This window comes from Dendropsophus ebraccatus, chromosome 6 (genome assembly GCF_027789765.1).
Source record: "Dendropsophus ebraccatus isolate aDenEbr1 chromosome 6, aDenEbr1.pat, whole genome shotgun sequence".
Classification (NCBI taxonomy): domain Eukaryota; kingdom Metazoa; phylum Chordata; class Amphibia; order Anura; family Hylidae; genus Dendropsophus; species Dendropsophus ebraccatus.
In genome coordinates, this window is record NC_091459.1 from 42,036,180 (window position 1) to 42,048,712 (window position 12,533).

Here is a 12,533-nt window from a genome sequence, read left to right on the forward strand (position 1 = left end):
CCAAATCCAGGCCTCCATTGGTTAATAAATTTGATTTCTATTGATTTTGTGTGGTTTTGTTGTCAGCACATTCAACTTTTTACAGAACAAAGTATTCAATGGGAATATTTAATTCATTCAGATCTAGGAGGTGTTATTTGACTGCTACCCTTTATTTTTTTGAGCAGTGTATATAGACCTCATTAACCCCCTGAATAAAGGTGCTTAAAAGTCTATTGTACTTACACTACTTAGATCAGTATTAGGATTTTTTTTGTTTTTACTGAGTTTTCTTGCATTATTTCTTTTTATTGTTTATTGTTTAAGTTTAATATAAAAGGAAAATGTCACTTTTTTCTATTATCCCTACAAAAAAGTGTTAATAAAAGTTCAAAAAGTTACATGAAGTTACATGACTAAAAAATGGAAATTTGTCGTGCACAAAACAAGCTACATCAGTAAAAAAAAAAAACAACACTGAGTGGCCAGGCGGGCTGTCACTGCAAAGGAAAATGATGGCCTATTGGTCAGCAGGAGAACCCAAAGTCACCACAGGAGGACACTGGGAGAGCGCAGTGATGTGTGAATAGGCTTCTTTTTTTATTTCCCCAATAACTGCAGCAATATATAAATTTTTTCCCATTAATACATTTTGGTCAAATGAAAGCTGAGCTCTGATTGCTTTTTATGGAGAAACAAAAATATTGGAGGAGATTCATCAGTCTTAAAATAAAGTTGTTCTTTGTTGCCTATAGCAACCAATCATAGCTCAGCTTTTAAATATTTCACAAGCTCTGGTAAAGTGAAAGCTGAGCTGTGATTGGTTGCTATAGACAACAAAGAACATCTCTACTGTAAGGCTATGTTCACACAACGTATTGAGGCCGGCCGTTCCGTGACTTAAGTACCGTCCAGATGATCTTTCCGGCCGTAGAGCTCTGATGCGGGCGCCTCAGCACGCGGCCGCATCAGAGCTTCCCATAGCACACAGTGAAGCAAGCGGCCGGAGCCGCTCTCTTCACTGTGTGAACTGACAGGTCTTTCTGCGGCCGGAATTCACTTAATTCCAGCCGCAGAAAACTGACATGTCAGTTATTTGCGGCCCCGTATGGGATCCTGGCCGGAGCGTACACGATGTGTATACACTCCGGCCAGGATCCCATATCAGATAAGGTTATGTTGCGCTCCGCAAAAAGTACGGTCATTGTTGCCGATGGCAACAACGGCCGTACTTTTACGTAGTGTGAACATAGCCTACGACTGTTTGATGAACCCAGCTTTAGTGTTCCTGTTCTATGTACCAGCACCTTCACATTGCGTGTCCCCTTTCCAAAAGAGCCCCTGCCTCTCACTTCTGCTAATTTTCAGTCTTCTATCCCCTGCTTTCAGCACAGAGATCCCTGCTAACTTGTGTCCCTCTACCCCAATAGGATCCTGCTAAGAAGTCTTTACACTTGAGCATGGGCTGACCAGGGACAGAGTTTCCTCTAGTCAGTGGAACGTCTTGGGGCAGCTTCCGACTCAGCAGTCACCGTTGAGCGGTAAGATAAACATTTTTCTAGTTTTGGCACTTTTGTTTATGTCTGGTTTTCAATTTTGGTTATTCATTTTATATTAAGATTATTAAAAGTTAGATTTTAGATCTTATTTCAATATACCCTATCTCAGTGAATCCCGATTGTAAATCCTGTCTGCAACAGTAAAGGGATATCTAGCGCGGGGATGACTGCAGCAGCTACTTTTGTTTTCCAAAAAATAATTAGGGGGTGTCTGCACCAGATTTTTCAAGATTTTTAATACTGTCAACACCCCCTCCCCCTTACTCTATGTGTGGTTCTTTGCACCAACCACAAGCTTAGATGCTGCACATTCATTATATACGGTACCTTTATAAAACTTGTCTGTGTCTTTGGCTGTAAAATTGCTGCATTTCATTGATGGACAGTGGCATCTGTGGGGCCGGGGCGCACATAGAGTAAGGGATGTGTTTAGAGTAAGGGATGGTTATTCTATCACTACTACAAGTTTAAGGCTCTCATAGAATTTTGTTAATGCTTTGAAATTGACCTTAACACGTCACTGGAAACAACCCCTACACAGGGTACATTAGAAAGTCCGTGTACTGCAATGACGCTAATCCGTCTACCTGTGGTATCACAAACTATGACCAAAAAAGAAAACAAATGCTGATTTCACGTAGCAAAAAAATATCTTTATTAAATACACATTTAAAACAATTCATATATATGTATAAAAAAGAGAGATAACCAAACATTAAAAAAGAGAACGGCGGCTATCCTGGAGGTGTTTCTATTGTAACCACATCACATGTGCTGGGATCCCTTGACCTACAACTTGCATCACAAACCAGGGGGATAAAATCTAAAATCTCATACAGTACATTGCCGGTCACATGATTATTTGGCGTCATGACGTCGCCGCCAGTCACATGGGCCGCCGCGCACCGCAGGTAGAGTAGTCCTTCGGGCATGCGCACTTGCCACGGATCATCTATTGGAGCAAAACGTGCAGATAGGATGTACAGTACCCCTCGTAAAGCATATATAAAGTATAATACAATCAAAAAAAGGAGAACTGGGTAGCGATCATAAAGTGCATTATGTGCTGATGTGAACAAAAAATATATATTGATTATTAACAAAAATATGTAATAAATAGTGAATTAATTAATAGATGTGCAAATTGAATCCAAAATATATGTGTATCTAAAAATATTAATTCATATCACTATATGGATACGTTCTCTTATTGTGTGCCTAAGTGTATTATAAAAATATATATGTAAATACAATTTCATGTGTAAAAACTAGATATAATGGGGAATAATGTGAAGGGCTTCATGTGACAGGTATAAAAAGTGCGTATAAGCAAAAATAAGTGTGATAAAGTGCAAAGTGTGGTATCACAAGTCTCAGCTCGCCCTCTCCAGCATAGAGTTACAGTTCAGTGCTCATACCTGGGTGTTTGGAGCAATTGCCGATATGGTAGATCCAGCAGAGATGGTCCACAGCGATCGATGACAGCAGATGGAACTGAGGAACCATTTGCTGTCATCGATCGCTGTGGATCGTCTCTGCTGGATCTACCATATCGGCAATTGACCAAACACCCAGGTATAAGCACTGAACTGTAACTCTATGCTGGAGAGGGCGAGCTGAGACTTGTGATACCACAGGTAGACGGATTAGCGTGATTGCAGTACACGGACCTTCTAATCTACCCTGTGTAGGCCACTGTTGTATTACTGTGATACATTCCATATACATACTATACTTTTTCACTACAGTGGAATTAGTGTATAGTGATGTTAGTGAGTTACGCCGATGGTTGCATCTAGATCACCTTACCAGTGGTAGTAGCTTCAATATAAATAATACTGTCAGTATTGGCCAGCGCAGCGATCAGGCTGCACTCACTAATAGCTGCCGTCCCTGGCTGCTAATAGCATGTTTTGCGTTGTGAGCCTTCTCTGTACATCCCTTAACACACGATGACGTCCCCGGACATCAAAATGGGTTACAGGGTTAATGCAGTAAAGACTTTTTTTTTGTCCTGAACTGGTAAAGATTGCATAACAGGCCACAAACTTTTATCAGTTTACCCAGGCATTGAGCCACACAAGTTATTGGCTAACCTAAAGACTAACTGAGCCAAGACCTACTTAAGCCATAAAGTGTTTTTTTACAGGCCCAGCCAGAGTGGCTAGTGGCTAACTCTGAGGTTACTGGTCCCCAAGCCCCTAAGCTACAAACGTTCTGGGACCCCAGCTACTGATCCAAGGATGCTGTGGCCCCCAAAGCACTCCTAATTTATGGACATTTTTGCCGTCCTCCTTTTGTCTCATGGACATTCAGGAAACCCCCACCTACTCAGCACAGACAATCACACTGTTGTGTCCTGAAAAGGGCAGTTACTTTTCCCGGCCAATATTTCCCTGCCCCTACTCCATTCAGCATCAAAATGGTGGCAGGAAATGTGACCACCGTTATTATGCAGCAAGGTCACATGTCCTGCCTGACCAATCACAGACATATCCATACGGGATATATTACTAGGGCAACGCTGACACAGTAAAATTTGCTGATTGCTCAGCAGATTTTCTTTATAAAGTATATAAAGTTTAAAAAAATAAACAGATACCGTCTTGAAGACCTTTTTTTTCACCCAAAGTGGGAGGAAAAACTCAATGAGTCTTTTCCTTCCAGTTTTCTCCCTTTTCCAATGGCCCATTCTCGGGCTGAGCAGCAGGCACTTCTGGTCTTCTGGTCTGGGAGAGGAGAGATTGCTGTGTGCATAGATATGAGAGAAGAGAAGTGACAGGCACTGAAGCAGTGACTGACAAGAGACCTCTGCAGCTGCTGCAGGACATCTACACACAAACTCCTGCAGCAGTTGCGGAGATCTGTTGGCGGCTATTGCTTCAGTGCCTGTCACTTATCTTTTCTCATGATTGTGAATACAGCTCTCTCTTCTCTCGCAGACTGAAAATGCCTGCTGCTCATCACTTATAACATAAATTCCCACCAAGCTACAAGTCAACCCTCAATGAACTGTAGAAGGGTATTTGGAAGAATTAATTCTTCACATATACACTCCTACAGCTCCTTGAGAGTTAACTCCCTGGCACCACTGCTCCCAGAACAACCCGATACAGAGGTCTTGTGGTCTTTTAAGAGTGCCTTCACACGTACCGGATCCGCAGCGGATTGTCACGCTGCAAGTTTGCAGCGAAATCAGCTGCAGATCCTGTACTGTGAAGCTCAATAGGTCCCATACATCCGCTGCCTGCAGGGGACCCGGCCCCTTTAACCCCTGCACCGCCGCTGGCTGCCCGCAGCTTACAGCCCCGGCCCCATTAACCACCACCCCGACCGGCCCGATCGCCGCCCCAGCCCCCCCGCACACCCGATTGAAGCCCCCCTGATCGGACGTGCGGGGGGGCCGAGGCTGTGATCAGGCGTGCGGGGGGCCGAGGCTGCAATCGGGCCTGCCGGGGGGGGGGGGGGGGGCGAGGCTGCGATCGGGCGTGCGGGCGGTGCGGGGGGTGGTTGAGGGGGCCGGGGCTGTAAGCTGCGGGCGGCCGGTGGTGGCGCAGGGGTTAAAGGGGCCGGGTCCCATGCATCCATGGACCCGCTGCGTGTATGGGACCCATAGAACTTCACACTACAGGATCCGCAGCGGATTTCGCTGCAAACTCGCAGCGTGAAGATCCGCTGCGGATCCGGTACGTGTGAAGACACCCCAATGGTAAAAATAGTATTAAGAGTTAACCACTAGATGTCGCTGTATTATGTATTGATGTTTGGAAGCTGCACAGCTGAAGGATCACAAAGGGTTATTGTGTTTATGTGTACCAGAATATGCTTTCTTCTTTTCTATCACCTCTTCTCTCTATTCTTCTATTGCACTCTTTTCACCCAATCACAGCGCACCCTACACGCTGTAGAGAAAGTTAGTCCCTTGGGTGGAGGAGGAGCTTTCTGTTCGGGACGGTGTGCAGAAAGGACGCAAGCTAGATAGCTCTCCACAGCAGTCTTGTCCGGGCCCTGGCCCTCTGCCAGGTCCCCGAAGTTCAGTCTTAGCCAGTGCCCCTCATGAGTCGGATGCAAGACAGCACACTGTGACCAACTTTCTCTCAAGTACCCACACAAAGCACTATGCAGTGTTAAACCTTTTAGGAGAGGACTAGCCAACAGATAACCTCAACCCACGCCATGAATTAGGAGAAGTGCAGGACAGTATCCACTAAAGAGCCACAGAGCCAGGAACTGATCCGAGTAGAGCAAAGTTGCAGTAAGCCTATGAACTCCATCTCGCAGCGCGGGTGTCAGCAGGGAACCCTCAACACTCCGCTCAGCCCAGGGACCTGTGTCACCCATTGGTACGGTTTGGCCAACGCTAGTGTGCATAAGGCGGTGTCAAGACTAAAGTCAAGGTCAATACACAGGCACAGGTGTTCTTCTTCTTCTATAAGTATTCTTCTATGTCCTCCAACATCCCAGCAGATCACATATGGGTTGAGACTCTCACAGCATCCTCCTCTCTGCTACTCTACCTCATCACAACTCTGTCAACACAACTATCTCCTACTCAGCACTTATCGCACAGATCTGGTTGTCTTATGTTCAAGTCTGTATTGGAACTTTGTCAAAAGCTCTTCTGTATTATCTGCTGCACATTTACAAGCAGTAAACCATCTCAACATTATCTCAGAGTCTGTGATCATTCATCACCACCTACACAGCATATACACCACATACATATACATCTTTGGGACACTTCCACTTTCTGTGGGTGGCGGGTCCTACTATCAGTGAGGGTCATTACACCGCTCTGGCCATTCCTGACTACATCATCTGTGACATTTATCCAAGGGACCCGGTAGCAACCTGGCGGGACACTGACCACAGGGGAAAAGGGTACAACAAGGCCTTAAGGTGCGTTCACACGTACAGGATCTGCAGCGGATTTTCTGCAGATCTGCTGCGGATCCTGTACGTGTGAACGCACCCTCACACCTTAAAAGCAGGCTTGCCATCACACCTGTGTGCTCACCTGGCACTAGCGTCACGTGACAACATAATAAGGTCCGGCTGTATCTCGGCCATCCACCATTGGAGTGGTGTCGCACTACAACACCTAGGAAAGTGACCGGCCGTCCTCCGATATAACACCTCACGGGGGCTCACCACATATGCAGTAAGGGGGGTGACAATATCACTATAAAAGTGTTCTTCCAGGCAAAACCCACTGATGAGCTATCTATAGGAAATGTTATCAGTCACTGATAAACTGCCACCTACCGCCACCTGCGCCAATCAGTTTTTCGGTTTTACACTGCATAGTTTGTGTCTATTTATTGTGTTGAGATGGCAACCTGTAACTGCAGCTCTGCTACTACTCACTCACCAGCCACCGCTACACAATGAATGGAGACAAACTCTGTTTACTTTGTGGTACGGCACTGAACAGCTTTTTCCTATTTTCCCCCTCTAAAACCTAGGTGCATCTTATAAAGGGAAAAATACAGTACTTAGCCACATATCACATCTGCCAGTTTATGGCCAACCAATCACTTTTAATAATATTTATTTAATTTTATTTTTTTACCAATCATTAAATTGGTTTAGAGCAAAAATTACATCGGTTTATATCAGTGCTTCTCAAACTTTTTCTACTGGAGCCTCACCCAACAGTCCAAGGCAATGCCTGGGCCTCACCAGACTGACCAAGAGGGTTCCTGGGCCTCACCATCTGTGGTGAAAGTCCATTTAAAAGCTGAAAATACTGCTAGGGCTACCTTCCACTTGACTCCCAAGCTCTATATACTAATAAAGCAAGTATAAAATAAATTAATAATGTTGCTAAAATGGAGATTTTTGCAAGCAGCAAAAGGACTGTGCAGATCATAGTCAATTCTGTGAAAACTGTCTCCCCAGCTGGGCCTCTCCAACAACTAGGGGGCGCCTCACTGGTTTGAGAACAGTTTGAGAAGCACTGGTTTATATAATAATGAACACATTAGTACTGATGTCAACATTATAATTTTCTTTTAATACTCTTTTTTCTTTTAATCTTCTTTTATGAATATACAGCTATTTAATAAAAAATGTTAACCTATGAACTTACCAGATTTTGGGTAGGTGACAAGAAACACATCACTGTCCCTAATTTCCATGTGTTCTATAGCGTCTATGATTTCAGGTGATGTTAAACCAACCTCAAAGTATATGCCTTTATGTTTGAAAGATATAGCATCCAGGGCTTTCTCAAATGTATCCTCTTCCATTATTGCTTCTTCAAACCTAAAAAAGCATAAATTGTATATATTTGCTAGTAAATGTGGTAACAAGAGGAATAAAAACATTATTTGTATTACCTTTTAGAGATACCGCAGTGTCTCTGATTAGATGAAGTGGTAATAATAAGCAGAAAAGTTCAGATCATGTGCGTTTATATGAAACTGATTTAACCTTTAAACTTGCAGATCTTGGAACAATCTCATGGTGTTTTGTTCTTTTCATATAAATTTGCAGGTTCGTTGAGGAGAAATCTATTAATTATTAATCACCTTTGAACTGAAATGGACTATTGGACATTTACCACAGTCTTCCACCTTTCAGATGAGGTATAACAACAACTAGTGTACTTATAAAAACATCATTTATAATTTCAGAACCTCTTAAAGTTAACCCATTCAGGTGCCAGGACATGAACATAATCACAACCACTGAACCACCTATAGCTATGTAAGGTGTGCCCAGGGGCAATTTTAGGGACAGTTTATTGTGCTTTTAAAAAGTTTATGAGTAATAAAGGACAATCATAAAAAGGGAAATCACAAAGCACCAACCCTATAGGACAGAATTCAATTGGTCATGTATTAATTATTAAGGAGGAACTCCAACGATCCCATAAAAAAATTTAAAAAAGCATATAGGTGCATTTACCACTCCCCCCACTGAATGTTTGACACCTTTCCCATTTGTTTACGATGCTCCTAGTCCAAGATTCAAACTTTTTATAAATTATCCCAGTTTTACATAATGACATCTGTGGTAGGCTAGATATATATCTCAGGTTAGCCGGGTGTAGGAAGATGGAAGCGGGGTGAGCTGCTTTGGACGGAGCTGATGATGAAGCTGCATCACAGAATGCCAGTGGATCCGGAGACAATGGTGCTGAAGCGGAAGCGCCAACGGCTTGCTGGCTGTTGCTGTCCAGGGTGGACATGGTATCCGTTGAGTCCTATGCTGCTGTTGGAAGATGCTGAGGAGAAGCTCTGGTGGAGAATGTAAGAATTCTGAGCTGTATGGGACTTGTGTTGCATCGCTGTGTGGCTGGGAAGCGGTGGAATGGAGTAGTAAGATGGCGGAGCCGGAACTTCCCTTCCGGCCGGAAACACTAGTGCACACTTTTGGTTCCGTCTGAGGGCAGTGCTGTAACTTTGGCTGGCTTTTACTGGCTTTACCACACTTCTGTGGGCAGGCTTTTTTAAAATGGTTACGCAGCAAAAACACAATCCCCTGTTACAATAAAGGGGTGTTCCCCCACTTTTAGATCCCTTGCTAGGGCAGTTATGTTTGGGGCAATTATCTTCAGGGCAATAATAGCTTGGGTGGTCAGAAAGTTGCATATCTGCTTTGGCGGGAAAAAGTTCACTGTTGTGAAAAACGCACCAAAAGCACGTAAAAATGCACCACACACAATTCTCAAAAAAAGGCAGCAGCAAGGTTGGAATCCTGTTCGTGACACCAATTCTGTGGCAGGCTGGATATATACAGTATATATATATATATATATATATATATATATATATATATATATATATATATATATATCCCAGGTGTCAGCTCAGCCAGTGGTGTTAATGTTGTGACACCAGTCATCACTGGTCATCATAGAACATTTTTGACATGTCACACAGACATGTCAAAAGTCTTAAACGGTCTGATTAGTCTGAGTCAGGGATTTATGAAGACTACGCTATTGGCGTATGCCAGGTAGAAGGTGCAGATTCGCCCCTTCTCCCTGGCATACACCTCCCTGGCATACATCTCCAGGCGCAAATCATGACGCAAATCTACACCTGCTGGATGCAGGTGCAGATTTGGTGTGCTGAGCACAGATTCGGGCGGGGCCCTATATAAGACACCCCCCCCGCGTGTTTAGACCCGTACTGATCTGGAGAAGACCATGTCACATAATCAGTTGGGCTCATGATGTAAGTCTATGGAACCCAACTGATTATGCTGACACGGGATGGGGAGCGGACGCAATGCAGTGCTGTCCTCTCCCCACTCATTCTGACGATCGGTATGGGTCTAAACGCTCAGAAAGTTAGCGTCTGAAGCTAGCTACGAGGAGGGCAGTTTTAGGTCAGCTTTAGAACGACTGCTAAATTCCAGGTCAGAACAGGATATTGAAAGGAGGCCTTAAGTTCAGATGGCTTTAAAGGCCATTGTAGACCTACCATGTAAGCGAGCACTGATCTGCTAGATCGGCTTAGGCTATGTTCACACAACGTTTTTTAAGCTCCATTTAAAATGATGTCCATCATTTATCTGTCTGGCCTCCCCTTAGTGCATTGTCGGCTGCTGGTACATTATTCTAGTTTGGGTTACTAATTGGCCTTTGGGTGTGGCTTAATTGAAAAGTCCATTGAATTTACTAGTAAAAACAGAAAGAACGGTGCAAAAAAAAAAGTGTGTAAACAACTAATAAAAAAGTCCGCTGTTTGCAAAAGACGTCCAAAAAAATTTGTCATGATCATTATTTTGACGTCTGCGGAAATAACATCCGTTATTCAGTACATTCAGTGTCGTAAAGGGGTGTCTGGGGCCGATCAGAGGAAATGATCCTGGGGCCCACCAATAAAGAACCAGTGAGAAACAAACTGTCAGTCATTGTTTGTGCAGGTTCTAAAGCTGGGGGCCCACTGGAGGATTCTCCGATCCTCTGGTGGGCCAGTCCGACACTGAGTACATTGTGTGCATTGGACGTCCTTCTTCCCATTGACTGCAATGCATTGCATTCAGTTAAATCGCATTAACGGACATTTTTTATTTATTTCAGAAACGGCCACCTTTTCTCTGTTTTTGATGTTGTGTAAACATAGCCTTACACAGCCTATTAAATGGCTCAATAATCATGTGACCATGGATGCATGAACACCGCTAGTAATATCCAGTCTGCCAAGCATCTCCTATTATGCAGAGAAATGTGTGGCTGATGACAGATTATCTTTTGACATGTTTAAAGTCAGTAATCAGTAAGTGTTTGCTCATTCATCAGCTGATCACTACCATAGTAAGAAGAAAAGGAGCGCACTCACCCCGTAAAATCGAATACTTCTTTATTCTTGCATCAAAGATTAAAAGCCATCCATGTGTACATCGGGTGGTAGGAACGCCAGAACACTCAAATCACTGAAGACGTGACAGCTGCTTCGCGCCTAGCTGGCGCTTCTATCAGACGTCTATGGCTACTGTGAGCAGCCCCACGACCCCCTGATCCACCACGCCAGTCCTGTCTATACTCCACACTCCCACTTCACTATAGTGCATCTGTGCAGGCGCTGTGACTTTCTTTTGTTGGAATCAGCTGATCACTGGTTCTCTTACAGGGCGAGATATCTGCCTGATTTGCATTTTGTAGGTGGGTTTTTTTTTTTGCAGGAGAGCCCCAATAGTCCCACTCTTGTAGCTGCAATGGGTTAGCTGTTTTAATGTGGCCAAACCAAAAATGTGTTCCAAACTTTCGCCAACCCGCCAAACCAAAATTTTGAAAAGTTTGCTTATCTCTATTTGCTATAAATGCTGGGGAGGACTGCAGAGGTGAAAAAGCAGATGTGTACTACAAACTATAGTTTTCAGAAGTCATTACTGTGTTCTAGAGAAGAAAAAGAATCCGATGGATTTTAAATGATGAAAACTTCACCTCATTGCTTTTTTTGCCTACTCTGTTTGTGACTGCATCTTATTGAGGCTATGTTCACACTATCTATCGGACCGGCCATTCTGTGACCCGGCAGAGTCACGGCACGGCCGGTCTCTGCACAGATGATCTTTATGGCCGTAGTGTTCTGATGCGGGCGCGCATCAGAACTCCCCATAGCACACAATGAAGCAAGCGGCCGGAGCCGCTCGCTTCATTGTGTAAACTGACAGGGTTTCCTGCGGCCGCAGAAAACTGTTCCTTGCGGCCCGGTGTGAGATCCCGGCCGGAGCGTATACGATGTGTATACGCTCCGGCCTGGATCCCATAGAACAAAAGGCAATGTTCCACACTGCATAAAGTACGGCCATTGTTGCCGATGGCAACAACGGCCGTACTTTTGCGTTGTGTGAACATAGCCTGAAACTGTAACCTCCTGAATAGACTGCATTAGCACTCTGCAGACCTACTACTTAGTCGCTGTATGGAAGTATTTCTGGTTATATTGGTGGTAGTGTACAATTATGTATAAACAGCGTGTTGTGTGATATATTGGCAGTGTGTGAGCTGTGTGAGTATGGTATGTATCCTTTTAGTCTACCAGAATATGTGATTCTTCTAATCGGTGGGGGTCACATAAATGAGGGTTCTGCCCCTTCCATTTGAATAAGTCGCAGTTTTCAGGTATAACACTAAAGCACTTTCAGATATAACATACTGACGCTCCATTCACAGTCTCGAGACAAGAGTGACAGCCCACTCAGCCGATTACTGGCTGCTACGCTGTCCCTTCTCTGTTAGTCAGTGACTGGCTGAGCAGAGCAGTGAGTGACAGCCCATTCAGCCAATCACTGCCTGATAACGGACTGAGAATGGAGTTATTGGCCGAGTGGCAGCCCACTCAGTCAATCACTGGCCACGGTACTGTCCCTCAGCCAGTGAACAGGTACATGAAACTTTTTTTAATGCAAATTTTGTAAATGAATTTAGCAAAAATTTGCTTCGTCAATGTGGATTTGCTTCTCTCATCTCAAATCACCCCTAATCAGATGTGTGAATGCCGTATGAGCATGATAAAAATATATACGGAGGAGGAA

General features: G+C 44.1%; 1 protein-coding gene across 1 annotated transcript in view; it reads right to left on the reverse strand.

The window, feature by feature from the left end:
• LOC138795586 (amine sulfotransferase-like) overlaps positions 1-7,983 on the reverse strand; it is a 64,571-nt gene extending 56,588 nt beyond the window's left edge. Inside the window, exons 1-2 of the mRNA XM_069974881.1 lie at positions 7,880-7,983; positions 7,630-7,805 (exon numbers count right to left, since the gene is read on the reverse strand). Coding sequence (XP_069830982.1) covers positions 7,630-7,789 — 160 coding nt within the window. The 5' untranslated portion in view covers positions 7,790-7,805; positions 7,880-7,983. The remainder of the gene's footprint in view (positions 1-7,629; positions 7,806-7,879) is intronic.
• Positions 7,984-12,533: the final 4,550 nt, after the last annotated feature.